At 43.0% G+C, this 2,421-nt stretch overlaps 1 protein-coding gene across 1 annotated transcript in view; it reads right to left on the bottom strand.

The window, feature by feature from the left end:
• PRKRIR (protein-kinase, interferon-inducible double stranded RNA dependent inhibitor, repressor of (P58 repressor)) overlaps positions 1–120 on the bottom strand; it is a 2,331-nt gene extending 2,211 nt beyond the window's left edge. Inside the window, 1 exon segment of the mRNA XM_006766985.1 lies at positions 19–120. Coding sequence (XP_006767048.1) covers positions 19–120 — 102 coding nt within the window.
• Positions 121–2,421: the final 2,301 nt, after the last annotated feature.

The following is a 2,421-nucleotide window of genomic DNA, read 5'->3' on the forward strand; positions in this document are numbered from 1 at the left end:
CCTATTATAATTTCCCACCCACTTCTGGCATCTGGCCAGATCCCTTGGGAACTGGAAGAAGGCCAAATTCAACTGTGTGCTCTTCTGCCTGCAGTTGGGATCCTCAAAGAAGTTTGGCATCCTTGCCCACCCCTGGGCCAGCCCAGCACTCCTCTCCCTGCCTCCTCAGGGCAGACTGCTTGCCTGTCTGGGCCCAGGGAGAGGACCCTGGCGGGTAGCTGGCTTGGCAAGACCAGAGCACCATGGGGACCAGGCAAGTAGAAAACTGCAAGGGGCAGAAGGGGGCACCACTGTCTGAGGTGGAACTGGGGATGTGGCTCCACAGTGCTGTGAGGGGCTGGGAGGATTTACCACTGCCACATACACTGGTGCACCTCCCGCCACCTGGAGAAAGATAGCTTTTAAGTATTCTTTGACCATTTGGGAGAATTCATTGGTGAAGCCATCTGGTTCTGGAGTTTTATTTTTGGGGGAGATTTTAGATAGTTTTTTCAAATTCCTCACTGCTGATTGGTCTATTTAGATTTTCTAATTCTTCATGATTTAGTCAAAAAAGGTTATATATTTCTAGGACCTTATCTATTTTTTTTAGGTTATTGAATCTGGTGGCATATATCCTATATAATAAAAGCCTAATATGAAAATTGACTAAACTGCAGAACGACTGGTAGCTATGATGCGCACTGACCACCAAGGAGAAGATGCTCAATGCAGAAGCTGGCCCCTGGTGGTCAGTGCACTCCCACAGGGGGAGCACCACTCAGCCAGAAGCTGGACTCACGGCTGGTGAGTGCAGCAGCGGTGGTGGGAGCCTCTCCCGTCTTGTCCTTATGCCAGCTTAGGTCCGCTCCCCCGGGCAGCAGTCGAACATCTCCTGAGGGGTCCCAGACTGTGAGAGGATGCAGGCCAGGCTGAGGGAACCCCCTCCTCCCAGTGCATGAATGTCATGCACCGGGCCTCTAGTTTTTTCATAATATTCTAATTCCTTTGTGTATCTGTGATGTCTATGGTGACTTCTTTGTTCTCAATTCTGATTTTGTTTATATGGGTCTTTTCCCTTTTATCCTTAGTGAGTCCAGTCAGGGGTTTGTCAGTTTTATTGATCTTCTCAAAGAACTAGCTCTGTTTTAGTGATTTTTTGTATAGTGTTTTTGTACTCTACTTTATTTAATTCTGCTCTAAATTTTATTATTTTTCTTTCTGCTTCGGACTACATAAAAAAGGTCAATATTTATTTTCTTTTTCTTTTTTTGAAGTAAATAGTTTTATTATAGAATATTTTCTTTTTTATTTTGTTTAAAGTATTACATATAGTAGTACATATATCTCCTTTTTTTCCCCATTGACCTTCCCCAGCCTCCCCTACTGCCTGTCGCATGCCCTCATCCCATGCCCCTTACACCCCCGTGTCTTGTGTCCATTGGTTGTGTTTATATGCATGCATACAAGACCTTTGGTTGAACTCTTACCCCCCAACCCCCAACACTCCCCAGCCTTCCCGCTATAGTTTGACAGTCTGTTTGACACTTTACTGCCTCTGTATCTATCTTTTTGTTCATCAGGTTATAATGTTCTTTATATTCCATAAATGAGTGAGATCATGTGGTATTTTTCTTTCATTGCCTGGCTTATTTCACTTAACATAATACTCTCCAGTTCAATCCATGCTGCTGCAAATTGTAAGAATACCTTCTTTTCTATAGCAGCATGGTATTTCATTGTATATGTACTATAGTTTTCTTTTTTTTAAATATATTTTATTGATTTTTTACAGAGAGGAAGGGAGAGAGATAGAGAGTCAGAAACATCGATGAGAGAGAAACATCGATCAGCCGCCTCCTGCACATCCCCCACTGGGGATGTGCCCACAACCCAGGTACATGCCCTTGACCGGAATCGAACCTGGGACCCTTCAGTCAGCAGGCCGACGCTCTATCCACTGAGCCAAACCGGTTTCGGTGTACTATAGTTTTCTAATCCACTCATCCGCTGATGGGCATTTAAGCTGTTTCCAGATCTTAGGTAGGGTAAATTGTTCTGCTATGAACATAGGGGTGCATATATCCTTTCTGATTGGTGTTTATAGTTTCTTGGGATATATTCCTAGAAGTGGGATTACTGGGTCAAATGGCAGTTTCATTTTTAAATTTTTTTGAGAAAATTCCATACTGTTACCCATAACGGCTGCACCAGTCTGCATTCCCACCAGCAGTGTACTAGGGTTCCCTTTTCTCCTTATCCTCACTAGCACTTGTCATTTGTTGCTTTATTGATGGTAGCCATTATGACAAATGTGAGGTGATATCACATTGTCATTTTGATTTGCATCTCTCTGATAATTAGTGACTTTAAGCATGTTTTCATATGTCTCTTGGTCATCTGTATATTCATTTTGGAGAAGTGTCTATTTTTTTTAAAAAA

This window comes from Myotis davidii, unplaced genomic scaffold, assembly GCF_000327345.1.
Source record: "Myotis davidii unplaced genomic scaffold, ASM32734v1 scaffold1242, whole genome shotgun sequence".
Classification (NCBI taxonomy): domain Eukaryota; kingdom Metazoa; phylum Chordata; class Mammalia; order Chiroptera; family Vespertilionidae; genus Myotis; species Myotis davidii.